Source organism: Rutidosis leptorrhynchoides, chromosome 10, assembly GCF_046630445.1.
Source record: "Rutidosis leptorrhynchoides isolate AG116_Rl617_1_P2 chromosome 10, CSIRO_AGI_Rlap_v1, whole genome shotgun sequence".
NCBI classification, from domain to species: Eukaryota; Viridiplantae; Streptophyta; class Magnoliopsida; order Asterales; family Asteraceae; genus Rutidosis; species Rutidosis leptorrhynchoides.
The window spans coordinates 27,790,535-27,804,339 of record NC_092342.1 but is presented as its reverse complement, the minus strand read 5'-3'; the positions used below and the strand labels follow the sequence as shown (position 1 = coordinate 27,804,339).

At 40.0% G+C, this 13,805-nt stretch overlaps 1 protein-coding gene across 1 annotated transcript; it reads left to right on the top strand.

Annotated features, from left to right (window-relative positions):
* Positions 1-13,124: 13,124 nt before the first annotated feature.
* On the top strand, positions 13,125-13,490 carry LOC139870153 (uncharacterized mitochondrial protein AtMg01250-like). Its single transcript, XM_071857999.1, has one exon. The coding sequence runs from the start codon at positions 13,125-13,127 to the stop codon at positions 13,488-13,490; it is 366 nt and encodes a 121-aa protein (XP_071714100.1).
* Positions 13,491-13,805: the final 315 nt, after the last annotated feature.

Here is a 13,805-nt window from a genome sequence, read left to right as displayed (position 1 = left end):
TTGGCGATGAAGTTCAGGCGCTATTGCTACTTAGTTCTCTTCCCGATAGCTGGGAAACGTTGGTCGTAACACTCATCAACTCAGCTCCGAATGGCAAACTTACCATGTCAATGGTCAAGGATGCCCTATTTAGTGAAGAGGCAAGGAGAAAAGACATGGGCACAGATCAGACCCATGCCTTTGTCACAGAGAATCGAGGGAGACAGCGAATGAGTAGCAAAAATAAATGGAGAGGCAGAAGCAAGAGCAGGGGCAGGTCAGCTGATGGCAGAAAACCAACATATAAATGCCATCATTGTGGATTAGAGGGACATATGAAGAAGAACTGCTACTGATTGAAAGAGGAAAAAAGTCAAAGCAGTTCACAGCCGAAGAATAAGGGTGGAGAAACATTAGTTACTATCACTGGTGATGTAGCTTATTGTTCAACCCATGATGAGACATGCCTTTACGTCTCACGAGAAGACACGGAATAGGTGGTAGATACTGCAGCTTCCTACCACGTGACTCCATATAAGGAATACTTCACAACATACAAAGCTGGTGACTTTGGAGATGTGAAGATGGGAAATTCCAGTTCCGCTGAGATTGTCAGAATTGGTGATGTCAAGATAAAGACAAGTTCCGAGAGCACAATCACTTTGAAGGATGTCTGCCATGTGCCAGATCTTCGGCTGAATTTACTTTCTGGGGTAGCTCTCGACAAACAAGGCTATGATAGTCATTTCAGTAAAGGCACATGGAAATTGTCAAGAGGCGCTATGATAGTCGCTCGGGGACACATTTGTGGCACACTATACAAAACTCATGTGAAGATCTGCACAGACAGCCTTAATGTTGCAGAAAAGGAGGTTTCACAAAATTTATGGCACCAGAGACTCGGTCACATGAGTGAGAAAGGGTTGTGTACCTTAATAAAGAAGGAACTTATCAATGTAGACAAGGACGCTGCACTAGATCCTTGCAATCATTGTTTGTTTGGTAAGCAGCATAGAGTCTCGTTTAATTCCTCTTCAACGAGAAGATCAGAGTTAATCAGTCTAGTGCACTCTGATGTTTGCGGTCCCTTGAAGGTTGAATCAATTGGCGGCAATCGATATTTTCTGACGTTTATCGATGATACTTCTCGAAAGGTGTGGGTATATTTCTTGCGGACGAAGGACCAGGTGTTCGATTAATTCAAACAGTTCCATGTCATGGTAGAACGTGAGACAGGAAAGAAGTTAAAGTGTCTTCGATCCGACAACGGCTGTGAATACTCTTCCAGGCAGTTCGATGCCTATTGCAGATCATATGGCATCTGATATGAGAAGACATTTCCACGTACCCCTCAACACAATGGTTTAGTAGAAGGAATGAACCGAACAATCATGGAACGTGTTCGGAGCATGCTCAGTATGGCTAAACTGCCAAAGCCATTCTGGGGAGAAGCAGTCAGAGCCGCATGTTACTTGATCAACCGATCTCCATCAGTACCACTGAATTTTGAAGTTCTGGAGAAACTTTGGTCTGGAAAGGATCCATCATACTCTCACTTAAGAGTATTTGGATGTTTGGCGTACGCACATGTATCCAAGGAGCTCAGGCAGAAGCTGGATGCAAGAACCACTCCATGTATATTCATAGGCTATGGAGATGAAGATTTTGGATACAGATTATGGGATCCAAAGGAGAAAAAGGTGATCAGAAGTAGGGACGTGGTGTTCCATAAAAGCCAGACAATAGAAGATATAAAAAAGCCCACAATATCTCAGAATACAAATGTTGCTGCTCAGGTGCCAGAGGCAACAACGGAATCATTCATGAGAAATGAATTTTCAGTGCAAGAAGAAATTCTAGAAGTAGAAGATAATGATGAAAATGACGGTGCTGAGCAGGGGGAGCCACAACCCCATCTGCCAGATGTTCCAGAACCATCACAAGGCGAAGATGATGGTGGATCTCCTCAGTATATTCCAGAAGTTCGTAGATATGAACGAGGTCAGATTCCATCGAGTAGATATCCGAAATCCGAGTACCTTCTACTTACTGAAGATGAAGAACCAGAGAGTTTTCATGAAGCAGTAACTCATAAGGATAAAGAAAAATGGTTGCTCGCAATGCAGGATGAGATGGATTCTCTGCAGAAAAATCAAACTTATGAGATTGTAGAACTTCCATGCGGGAAGAAGGCACTAAAAAACAAATGGGTGTTCATGCTAAAAAAGGATGGTAGTGGAAAAGTGGAGAAATACAAAGCATGGCTTGTAGTCAAAGGATTCCAACAGAAGAAAGGGATTGATTTTGACGAGATATTTTCACCATTAGTCAAGATGACTTCAATTAGAGTCATACTTGGATTGGTCGCAAGTATGAACCTGGAGCTTGAACAGATGGATGTAAAGACAGCTTTTCTTCATGGAGATTTACATGAAGAAATTTACATGGAGCAGCCTGAAGGTTTGGAGGTTTCAGGAGATAACCTCGTATGCAAGTTGAAGAAAAGTTTGTACGGTTTGAAGCAGGCACCTAGGCAGTGGTACAAGAAGTTTGACTCGTGCATGGTGAGTCAAGGGTACAAGAAAACTGCAGCAGATGAGTGTGTCTACATTCAGAAGTTTTCTGAAGGAGATTTCGTTGCTCTTCTACTATATATAGACGATATTTTGATCGTAGGGAAAGACGCAATGAAGATCAACCAGCTGAAGAAAGAACTCTCGAAGTCTTTTGACATGAAAGACTTAGGACAGGCTCAACAGATTTTGGGAATGCAAATAACCCGAGACAGAAAGAATAAAAGGTTATGGCTATCTCAGGAGAAGTATATTGAACGAGTGCTTTCACGTTTCAATATGAACAATGCCAAACCTGTTAGCATTCTATTAGCCAACCATTTCAAGTTAAGTAAGAGTTCTTGTCCCTCATCCAAGGAAGAGATCGGGGAGATGTCTTCAGTACCATATTCTTCAGCAGTTGGAAGTTTGATGTATGCGATGGTGTGTACAAGGCCCGATATTGCTCACGCAGTGGGAACAGTGAGTCATTTTCTCTCGAACCCCGGGAAAGAGCATTGGAATGCGGTAAAATGGATTCTCAGATATCTTAAGGGTACAACGAATCTATGTCTTTATTACGGGGGAGCTGATCCAATCTTGGAAGGCTATACAGATGCGGATATGGCCGGAGATCCTGATAGTAGGAAATCTACTTCAGGATTCATTTACACTTTTGCAGGGGGAGCCGTTTCATGGCAGTCAAGACTACAGAAGTGTGTTGCATTATCCACAACTGAAGCAGAGTATATTGCTGCCGCAGAAGCTGGAAAAGAAATGTTGTGGTTAAAGCGTTATCTCCAAGAATTTGGAATCAAGCAAAAGGAGTACAGGGTATATTGTGACAGTCAGAGTGCTCTAGATTTGAGCAAGAACTCCATGTACCATTACCGTACAAAACACATTGATATTCGCTATCATTGGATACGCGAGGTAATTGATCGACAACTGTTGAGACTAGTGAAGATCCATACAAAGGAGAATCCTGCGGATATGTTAACAAAGGTGGTGACTCGAGAAAAGTTGGAGTTATGCAGAGACATAACTGGAATGTTCGTGGATTCGGCTGGAGGGGAGAATTGATGGTTTCCAGTGGTTTCCAGCCGTCATCTAGATGGCTCTGTTCCAGCCGTCATCTAGATGTTCAAACCTGTCGACGTTGACAATGCGTATGGAAGTGGCAAACTTGAACACGATGACGGCCGCCAACTTCCACCAACCATCTTCGTTCACACCATTCACCGTCATAGATTTTTTGCTATAAATAGAGATGCAAACTTTCATTGTATATCATCCCAAAAATCACTCAGAGAAGTGTAATCACAACCTAGATAGTGTGTGTGAGTTTGAGAGTTTTTTTGTAATAGTTTTGTAATACTCTGTAATCTATTCTTGTGAGTAATAGAGTAATTTTCTCTCAAATTTGTATCTCCCAACGTCCAGACGATCCTCTATTCCTAACAATTTTTATTTTGACAGGAGCTTATTTTAACACCCAAACAAAGCTGTCATATTAAAATGGTTTAATTTTACGCCCAAATCTATTTGATCAATTTTAGAGCATATTTTATGCTGCCAGTGGCTTTTTTTACAATAAGTAAAATTAAAGTTGTAGCTCTCTGAAGTACGGAGGTCTGACAATTTAAATCACCTCAATCGGATATCGTATGAGTGAGTTACGGTGAAAACGGTAACAAATCGCAGGATTTGACTTTTTCAACATTTTTAACTATCTTTTAGCTCCAAATCTCCACAAACCTAAAACGCCCAAAAATGACTGAAAGTAACTTGATTTCACAACTAAAAAAAATAATTTCACATCCCAACGTCATCTTTATCGCATCATTTATCAACCGATCAGGTTTCAACCGACGACTTTTTTAACGTCCCGTCAAATTAACTCTTGACTATCAACGTTTACTTGGTCCCATAACCTTGATCGATCACTCTATATAAATATTTTAAACAAACATTGCATTCATTTATTGAAAAGGAATTACCCAAAAAGGAAATCCAAATATTTGTAAGTTTTCAAGACAACCCAAATGTAATAAATGTCGACCCGAAATGTCAACCAACAACCATAATAACCAAATGTACAAGTGTATCTTAACTCATTTTATCTACCCTTTTACGAATTATCAATGCATATGAGGCGATGTTTAGTATGTGATTTACCATCTTGGGTGTGTTTGCATGGTCTATAAAACTAATTACCATTGTCATGGTTTAAATTATTAGTCTTTGTGTAATTATGTATTTCTATATAATTCAAAATAAGTGAAGTGATGTGTGTTTTATGCTTTGATTCATAGATGTACTGTAAGTACGTAACTAGAACATCGAACTCATAGGGTATGATAACTTACAAATTGTGCAAGTATACCAAAGGTATGTCTATGTTTTGGTCTAAACGTGTAATATAATGGCTAAGGTTTGGTGCAACAAGCTATCATCTTATTGAATATTAAGTAATTTTAATTAACTTATTGTAAGTTATGACTTTAAATAAATATAATTAATAATTAAATATAATACAATTGAATGTCATAAATATCACATATATCATAATTTCATAATAAATGTCATTAAAAATATTCCAAGACGAATAAGATTATCATGTTCAATTCACGCTTATTTAAACTCATCCCTAAAAACTCAAATAACACAACGTACATTGTTCAAAAAGTAATACAATCTCCATCTCCATAAAATATAACAATAAAATGGTGGCGTCCAACTTCAAGATGCTTATTTTTACGGTCGTGCTTATGTCATTCCACAGCTCGCAAGGAATCGTACATCGCGTGGGTGGCGATGGCGACGGATGGAAGCCTCAAACGGATCCAAATTTCTACAATAATTGGGCATCGCAACGCATATTTCACATCGGCGACATACTTTTTTTTGGTTTTCAATCAGGTGATCATGATGTTTCAAAAGTGAACAAGCACCAATATGATAACTGTCAATCTCCTGGTAGAGATAGTATCATTGCAGAAGGCCCTGCTCTTCTCAACTTGACTGAACCTGGAGACCATTATTATTTTTGCTCACTTCATTGTAACTTTCATCAGAAATTAACTATTCATGTCTCGTGATTGAGTTTGAATGGGTGGTTATGGCATACGTGACTAAAGTAATAAGATGCAATAATTATATAAGTTATATTTATATTTATGGTAGAATATTTTATTATTATTTTGGTATAATAATAAATGAAAATGAAAATATATAATACAAGGAGCATTAGGAGTGATGAATGAGGCTGAGGTTTTAGTGTTTCTTTTAGTATTTTCGAGAGAATCTTAAATTGAAAAAGTGGACGATTGGTACGGTGTTGGTGTTTCTGAATAAACTAAAAATTGAATTAAATTTAAAATTAATTGGTACTATAAGGTACGTAACTCTAAAGGTCCCGACGTTCGTAAACCTATTCCTAATCCTTTCGATAACAACACTATGATGAATTCACTTTCTTTTTACATCACCAATCTACCGAAAAGGGTTGATAATCACGGTTTGTGGCTCTTGTGTCAGCCGTACGGTCAGATTACGGATGCCTATGCTGCATTTAAAAGACCGAAGATGGGACAGCGGTTAGGTTTCGCCCGATTTGATAACGTAAAAGATGGTGATAAGATGGCTACGGTTTTGTCAACTATTTGGTGTTATAATATGCGACTCTTTGTTAAGGTTGCTAGATTCCAGAAGGACAACCACAAATCCTTTCCGAATAGGAGCATTCCTCATCAACGGGAGTCGAAGGTGGGATCACAGAATAATGGTTTCAAGAAGGCTGAATTCATGTCTCCTGCTGAATCTTATACTAAAGGTAAGAGTGATTATGCCAATGTCGTTAAAAGTAGTAATTGTTTGAATCATGTTTCTAGTGACAATTTGATTAAGAAGGTAGTACTATTGGAACATGATCTTGTTCAGTTTTCGAATGCTATGGATTCTGTGTTGTTGAAAGTTAAAGATATTAGTTCTTTTACTGGTATTAGAACTATTTTTAAGGAAGAAGGTTTTCAGGACATTCTTGTACAACATGTGGGAGGTTTGTCTCCCCCTCCAGCTGAATCAACGAACAATCCAGTTATGTCTCTGCATAACTTCAACTTCTCTCGAGTCACCACATTTGTTAACATATCCGCAAGATTCTCCTTTGTATGGATCTTCACTAGTTTCAACAGTTGTCGATAAATTACCTCGCGTATCCAATGATAACGAATATCAATATGTTTTGTACGGGAATGGTAGATGGAGTTCTTGCTCAAATCTAGAGCACTCTGACTGTCACAATGTACCTTGTACTCCTTTTGCTTGATTCCAAATTCTTGAAGATAACGCTTTAACCACATCATTTCTTTTCCAACTTCTGCGGCAGCAATATACTCTGCTTCAGTTGTGGATAATGCAACACACTTCTATAATCTTGACTGCCATGAAACAGCTCCTCCTGCAAAAGTGTAAATGAATCCTGAAGTAGATTTCCTACTATCAGGATCTCCGGCCATATCCGCATCTGTATAGCCTTCCAAGATCGGATCAGCTCCCCCGTAACAAAGACATAGATTCGTTGTACCTTTAAGATATATGAGAATTCATTTTACTGCATTCCAATGCTCTTTCCCGGGGTTGGAGAGAAAACGACTCACTGTTCCCACTGCATGAGCAATATCGGGCCTTGTACACACCATCGCATACATCAAACTTTCAACTGCTGAAGAATATGGTACTGAAGACATCTCCCCGATCTCTTCCTTGGATGAGGGACAAGAACTCTTGCTTAACTTGAAATGGTTGGCTAATGGAATGCTAACAGGTTTGGCATTGTTCATATTAAAACGTGAAAGCACTCGTTCAATATACTTCTCCTGAGATAGCCATAACCTTTTATTCTTCCTGTGTCGGGTTATCTGCATTCCTAAAATCTGTTGAGCCTGTCCTAAGTCTTTCATGTCAAAAGACTTAGAGAGTTCCTTCTTCAGCTGGTTCATCTTCATTGCATCTTTCCCTACGATCAAAATATCGTCTACATATAGTAGAAGAGCAACGAAATCTCCTCCAGAAAACTTCTGAATGTAGACACACTCATCTGCTACTGTTTTCTTGTACCCTTGACTCACCATGCACGAGTCAAACTTCTTGTACCACTGCCTAGGTGCCTGCTTCAAACCATACAAACTTTTCTTCAGCTTGCATACGAGGTTATCTCCTGAAACCTCAAAACCTTTCGGCTGCTCCATGTAAATTTCTTCATGTAAATCTCCATGAAGAAAAGCTGTCTTTACATCCATCTGTTCGAGCTCCAAGTTCATACTTGCGACCAATCCAAGTATGACTCTAATTGAAGTCATCTTGACTACTGGTGAAAATATCTCGTCAAAATCAATCCCTTTCTTCTGTTGGAATCCTTTGACTACAATCCGTGCTTTGTATTTCATCACTTTTCCACTACCATCCTTTTTCAGCTTGAACACCCATTTGTTTTTCAGTTCCTTCTTCCCTCGTGGAAGTTCTACAATCTCATAAGTTTGATTTTTCTGCAGAGAATCCATCTCATTCTGCATTGCGAGCAACCATTTTTCTTTGTCCTTATGAGATACTGCTTCATGAAAACTCTATGGTTCTCCATCTTCAGTAAGTAGAAGGTACTCGGATTCCGGATATCTACTCGATGGAATCCGACCTCGTTCAGATCTACGAACTTCTGGAATATACTGAGGAGATCCACCATCATCTTCGCCTTGTGATGGTTCTAGAACGTCTGGAAGATGGGGTTGTGGCTCCCCCTGCTCAGTACCGTCATTTTCCACATTATCTTCCACTTCCGGTATTTCATCTTACACTGAAAGTTCATTTCTCATGAATGATTTCGTTGTTGCCTCTGGCACCTGAGCAGCAACATTTGACTTCTGAGATATTGTGGGCTTTTCAATATCTACTATTGTCTGGATTTCATGAAACACCACGTCCCTACTTCTGATCACCTTTTTCTCCTTTGGATCCCATAATCTGTATCCAAATTCTTCATCTCCATAGCCTATGAATATGCATGGAGTGGTCCTTGCATCTAGCTCCTGTCTGAGCTCCTTGGATACATGTGCGTAAGCCAAACATCCAAATACTCTTAAGTAAGAGTATGATAGATCCTTTTCAGACTAAAGTTTCTCCAGAACTTCAAAATTCAGTGGTACTGATGGAGATCGGTTGATCAAGTAACATGCGGCTCTGACTGCTTCTCCCCAGAATGGCTTTGGCAGTTTAGCCATACTGAGCATGCTTCGAACACGTTCCATGATTGTTCGGTTCATTCTATCTGCTATACCATTGTGTTGAGGGGTACGTGGAACTGTCTTCTCATGTCGGATGTCATATGATCTGCAATAGGCATCGAACTGCCTGGAAGAGTATTCACTGCCATTATTGGATCAAAGACACTTTAACTTCTTTCCTGTCTCACGTTCTACCATGACATGGAACTATTTGAAGTAATCGAACACCTGGTCCTTCGTCTGCAAGAAATATACCCACACCTTTCGAGAAGCATCATCGATAAACGTTAGAAAGTATCGGTTGCCGCCAATTGATTCAAACTCCAAGGGACCGAAAACATCAGAGTGTACCAGACTGAGTAACTCTGATTTTCTTGTTGAAGATGAATTAAACGAGACTCTATGCTGCTTACCAAACAAACAATGATTACAAGGATCTAGTGCAGCATCCTTGTCTACATTGATAAGTTCCTTCTTTATTAGGGTACACAACCCTTTCTCACTCATGTGACCGAGTCTCTGGTGCCATAAATTTTGTGAAGCCTCCTTTTCTGCAACATTAATGCTGTCTGTGTAGATCTTCACATGAGTCTTGTACAGTGTGCCACAAATGTGTCCTCGAGCGACTATCATAGCGCCTCTTGACAATTTCCATGTGCCTTTAATGAAATGACTATCATAGCCCTGTTTGTCGAGAGCTACTCCAGAAAGTAAATTTAGCCGAAGATCTAGCACATGGCGGATATCCTTCAAAGTGATTGTGCTCCCGGAACTTGTCTTTATCTTGACATCACCAATTCCGACAATCTCAGCGGAACTGGAATTTCCCATCTTCACAGGTCCAAAGTCACCAGCTTTGTATGTTGTGAAGTATTCCTTGTATGGAGTCACATGGTAGGTAGCTGCAGTATCTATCACCCATTTCGTTTCTTCTAGTGAGACGTGAAGGCATGTCTCATCATGGGTTGAACAATAAGCTACATCACCAGAGATAGTCACTAATGTTTCTCCACCCTTATTCTTTGACTGTGAACTTCTTTGATCTTGTTCCTCTTTCAATCCGTAGCAGTTCTTCTTCATATGTCCTTCTAATCCACAATGATGGCATTTATATATTGGTTTTTTTGCCATCAACTGACCTGCCCCTGCTCTTGCTTCTGCCTCTCCATTTATTTTTGCTACTCATTCGCTATCTCCCCCTATTCTCTGTGACAAAGGCATGGGTCTGATCTGTGCCCATATCTTTTCTCCTTGCCTCTTCACTGAATAGGGCATCCTTGACCATTGACATGACAAGTTTGCCATTCGGAGCTGACTTACTGAGTATTACGACCAGCGTTTCCCAGCTATCGGGAAGAGAACTAAGTAGCAGTAGCGCCTGAACTTCATCGCCAAGTGGCATCTCTACAGACGATAACTGGTTAACCAAGCTCTGGAACTCACTGGTATGCTCGGCAACTAAAGTTCCACTTTTAAGCTTCATGTTGACTAAACGCCTCATCAGTAGGGCTTTATTTCGAGCAGTCTTGGCCTGGTACATGTCCTTCAACTTTTTCCAGAGGACATATGCGTCTGTTTCTTGTGCAACATGGTGGAAGACACTATGATCAATCCATTGACGGATCTGACCAATAGTTTTTCGGTTTAATTTCTTCCAATCTATCTCTTTGGCAGAATCAGGGTTTATACCCTTCAATTCAATAGGATCAAATAAATCCTTACAGCTGAGGAGATCTTCCATCCGAGGTTTTCACAGCGTGTAGTTTGTGGCTGTGAGCATAATCATAGCTCCCGAAGATGATGTTGATTCTTCTATGGACATTATCACCTTACAAATAATTTTTCAACACAAACGGGGTTGAATTGTAGAAAACAGATATCACCATTACGTCCGGAACGGTTGAAATTGGTGGAATAGACACTTCGCGGCTTAAATTCCACTTACGGGGCAAAATTATATTTTTTATAAACTTCAGGGACCAAAAATAAAATTCTGAAAAATTTCAGGGACCAAATTGTAAAATTACAGAATTGCTACAGTACTGCCACAGTATCGCTACATGAACTTGCTACAGTACTGCTACAGGAGCTTGCTACAGTGCCGCCAGCTGCTACAGTAAATTGCTACATGGCTGCTACAGTGAATTGCTACAGGACTTTCTTCTCCCGCGAAAATTCCGGCTCCGGTCGTCTTCTCCGGCGAGATTCCGGCGAGTTGGCCAAACTTTGACCGCGTTTTCTGGGCTCATTATAACTCCGTTTAAGTCACCGTTTTTTGCGTTGGACTCGGTTCGACGAGACAAATCCAATGGTACACTCAAAATTGGATTTTGAGGAAACTTCAGAAGACCCAAAAACTCAACCAACGTCTCTAGCCAAGCTCTTGATACCACTTGTTAGGAAAAGAGGATCACCTGGACGTTGGGAGATACAAATTTGAGAGAAAAATAACTCTATTACTCACAAGAATAGATTACACGAGTATTTACAAAACTCTAAAAAAAAACTCTCAAACTCACACACACTCTCAAGGTTGTGATTACATTTCTCTGAGTGATTTTGGAAAGATTTACAATGAAAGTTTGCATCTCTATTTATAGCAAAAATTCTATGGCGGTGAATGGTGTGATCGAGGAAGGTTGGCGGAAGTTGACGGCTGTCATCGTGTTCAAGTTTGCCACTTCCATACGCATTGTCAACGTCTGCAGCTTTGAACATCTAGATGACGGCTGGAACAGAGCCATCTAGATGACGGCTGGAAACCACTGGAAACCATCAGCTTGTGGTTATGGTGTCGATTCAACTCTAGTGAGGAATGTAATGCTTTCAAGGTTAATGTAATGATCAGGTCGAGAGAAAGCTAGCCTTTGGAGTCGTTTTTATGGTTAAGGTGTCTGGATCCCAATCGGGTCAAGAGAAAGCTAGCCTTTGGAGTTGTTTGCTTACTTTTATTAAAAATAATGTTGGAGAATACATTTTTTCGGAGATTTTAACGAAGTTCAGGAAGAGGGTGAAAGATTTGGTTCCGTTTTTAATAGATCATAAGCAGATGTTTTTAACACGTTTATTGGCAATTCCGGCCTGTTCGATGTGCCTCTTGGGGGCATGAACTTTACGTGGGTTCGGCCACAAAAATGAGTAGAATCGATCGGGTTCTTGTGTCAACTAATGTGAGATTTGAAACTCGTGGCACTAATAAAGGGTGTTCTGATCACCTGCCTCTCTTATTCCATAAGGTGGATGTGGACTTTGGTCCGATCCCGTTTAAGTTTTTTCAGTCATGGCATTCCTACAACGATTCCAATGATGTGGTTAGTGGTGTGTTTACTAGCGACTATTACTGTAACCAACCGTCTATTCATGGCAAACTCGGATGTTTAAAACTTAAACTTAAAAGTTAGATAAAAGATAAAAGAAGTGGTGCCAATTCACGAAAACATGAAGCCTTGGCTAGGATCCATATGATTGATTCTGATATAGATGCTCAAACTGTCATGGAGTATGAACTAGTTGAAAGGCGTGATTTACTTATGGAGGTCAATAACTTACAAAAATTGAGGATGCAGATACTTTTTAGAAAGATAGATTAAAATGGAACGTTGAGGGTGATGAAAACTATCCCTTTTCATAACTTGTTGAAGCAAAGCCATAATGAGCATTCGATTAAAGGGGTTAGTATTAACTGTGGGTGGGTGTCCAATCCTAGCCGAATTAAAGAGGAGTTTTTCACTCTTTATAAAAACAAATTTGCAGCTGCTGAGCACGATCTTCGTTGGTTCCAGACTGTTTGCTAAGTGATGGTGATGCTCGATTCTTGGAAGGTGATGTAACTGATATCAAAATTAGAGAAGCAGTGTGGGATTGTGGTAGTGATAAAGCCCCTGGTCCGGAAGGTTTCACGTTTTCGTTCATTAAATTGTACTGGGATCAGCTGTGTAATGATGTTTGCTCGTCCATTAGAGCAACCTTCATTAATTCACGGCTTCCTCATGGTTCCGGATCAGCTTTCATAACATTGATTCCGAAGGTCCCTAATCCTACCGTTATTAAAGATTACATGCCTATTTCGTTGACTGGTGTTCAATAAAAAATTATCACTAAATTATTGGCGAATCGATTAGCTAAAATTATCGACAAAGTGATTTGTAAAGAATAGTCAGCGTTCATTGCGGGACGTCAGATTCTTGATAGACCGTTAATCTTATTCGAGACTATGAAATGATACAAAAGGGTAAGGAAGAAGCTTCTTATTCTAAAGGTGGACTTCGAAAAAGCAGACAATTCAGTGTCCTGGAGATTTTTAGATTACATGATGGGTGTGATGGGTTTTGGTAACAAATGGCTAAGGTGGATTTCGATGTGTCATACATGTGCTCAAACGTCTGTTTTAATTAATGGGAGCCCGACGGGTGAGGTTCAGGTTCAACGTGGTTTACGTCAAGGTGACCCGTTGAGTCCCTTCATTTTTCTAATAATCATGGAAGGTCTCTGTATCTTGATTCGTGACAGTGTCCGTGATGGTCGTATAAGGGGTGCTCACATTGGAAATCCAGAGATTAATATTTCACATTTATTTTATACAGATGATGTGGTGGTGGTTTCGGATTGGCATCAGGAGATTTTAGAGAATACGTTAAATGTTTTCAACAATTTCTATGTTTGTCGGGCCTTCAAATAAATATATCAAAATCCTACGTGTTTGGCTTAGGCGTGCAAGAGGATGAAATTGTTGAGTTCACTAACACGTTTGGTTGCTCAAGAGGTGCGTTCCCTTTTATTTAGGTCTTCTGATGTCAGTGAATATAAATTGTATTACGAATTGGAGGCCATTAGTTGACCGTTTTAAAAAACGCCTAGCCGGTTGGAAAGCTTGTTGTTTATTGGGGAGAGACTCACTCTCGTTAAATCTGTATTGGGTAGTACTGGTATATATTACCTTTCGCTCTTCAAGTGTCCGGAGGTGATTATTCATGAGTTAGAGAAAATGTGCGCC